Consider the following 1,778-nt stretch of genomic DNA (forward strand, 5'->3'; position numbering starts at 1 on the left):
TTCATATATTAAATCTATTACTTCTTTATATTTCTTTATTTCTTTGTCAAGTTATATCATTTCTAAATTCTTTATTTCTTCAAGACTACTTATAAATTATCTTGAATTTAACAAGTTAATAATTACTAAAAAAGACATTAATTTTAGTAGTTTTAATCTTTTTTTTGTAGGAAATAAAACAAAGAATAACATAGGGTAACAATGATAATTGTTAAGTTGAATTATTAACAGATGTAAAAGTAATTAATTTATTAAATGGACACACAAAATGCATGAGTTAAATGAAACAAAAATAATAACTAGAACAAATACAAAGAACTATACACAAAATAGTGACACATAACAATCTAATAACAACAAAAATAATAAAATAAATATATAAATTTAAATCTATTAATTATTATTAATATTTAATGAAATAATAAACATTTCTCAAAGAAAGAAGAAAACAATTAATAAAAAAAAAAATATTTTTTTGTTATTAACAACACCCACCTTGAGATGCTGTTGGAGAATTAGAATTTGAAGACTGATGAACTCTCACTGGTGCTTTTGCAGGAGGTGGTTTGTTAACGATTTCTGGTTGCTTGACTAACACATCTCTAGCCAATGTAGTAAAAAGATCAGTAACATTCGTATTAGTTTTGGCTGAAGTTTCTATAAAAAGTAAATCATTTTTATCAGCAAGTTGTTTCATTTCATCAGTAGTGACAGTACGATTTTCTGAATCAATTTTATTACCACAAAGAATAGCAGAATATTTAGAATCTGATTTTGTTTTTAAGTCATTAATCCAAAAACTAATTTCTATTTTCATTTAATAACTTTAAAAAATAAAAGAATATTTTCAAACAAACGTTCAAATGATGTTCTTAAAGTAACATCAACAACAAAAATAACACCACAAACACCTCTATAATGTTGAGGTATTATAGTTCTAAATCTTTCTTGACCTGCAGTATCCCAAATTTGAGAGACTATATGAGTACCATCAACAATAAATTCTTTCTTTTTAAAATCTACTCCAACAGTTGAAACAAAAACAGGGGTGAATAAATTATCAACGTATTGAGCAATAAGCGAAGTTTTACCAACTCCACTTTCCCCAAGAACAATAAATTTCATGTCAGCATGTTTAGAAGAAGTTCCTTGATGAAAAGATTTTCTTCCATTTGGAGGAGCTACACCACCTTTTTTTTGAATATTTAATATTTCAACAGCAGCTATTTGTTGTTTCCAGTCTTTTTGTAACTGTTGTTGGTCTTTTTGACTAATTCCAGAATTTCTATTTAAACGAACAATTTTTTTTGGTTCTTCAATAGTTTTTTGTTCTTCTTTTTTTTCAAGTTTATTTGGAGTAATTTGTTCTGACTCAGCTTTATTTATTATATTAGTTTTTTCTTCTGGTTTTGTGAGAACTTTTGGTTTAGGTTTAGAAATTGAGGTTCTTATTCCTTGTTTAGTTTCTGATGATGGTTGTTTTTGAGTGTTTTCTTCTTTTGTTAGGCCAACAGCAGATATAGTCTTTTGTTTATTTTTTAATTTCTCTTCTCGTAACTTACGTTTCCTATTCCGGTTCGTTCTGAGTTGTCATGAGAATCTTAAAACACTTTCTAAGTTCAAATTAAATTGTTTCTATTTATTAGATGATAGAAATTGAAATTGATAAAAATAAATTACTATTTAATTTTAAAATAGAACTAGAATTAAAAAAAAAAACTTTAAAAATAAAATTTAAAAAATGGTTTGAAACTTCCTTTCTTCTTTCTTTAATATAT

At 25.3% G+C, this 1,778-nt stretch overlaps 1 protein-coding gene across 1 annotated transcript, besides 3 other annotated features; it reads right to left on the bottom strand.

Moving 5' to 3' along the window:
• The first annotated feature begins 284 nt into the window (after positions 1–284).
• Positions 285–383: a microsatellite.
• Positions 384–485: a sequence feature (AT_rich).
• Positions 482–1,125, bottom strand: EDI_261970 (uncharacterized protein; the record flags this gene model as incomplete). The annotated part of the gene is made up of 2 exons (XM_001740966.1): positions 482–807; positions 858–1,125. The coding sequence occupies 2 exons, from the start codon at positions 1,123–1,125 to the stop codon at positions 482–484; spliced, it is 594 nt and encodes a 197-aa protein (XP_001741018.1).
• A 566-nt stretch (positions 1,126–1,691) lies between these two features.
• Positions 1,692–1,740: a microsatellite.
• Positions 1,741–1,778: the final 38 nt, after the last annotated feature.

The sequence above is a fragment of the Entamoeba dispar genome, genomic scaffold (genome assembly GCF_000209125.1).
Source record: "Entamoeba dispar SAW760 scf_1105229463413 genomic scaffold, whole genome shotgun sequence".
Lineage (NCBI taxonomy): Eukaryota > Evosea > Mastigamoebida > Endamoebidae > Entamoeba > Entamoeba dispar.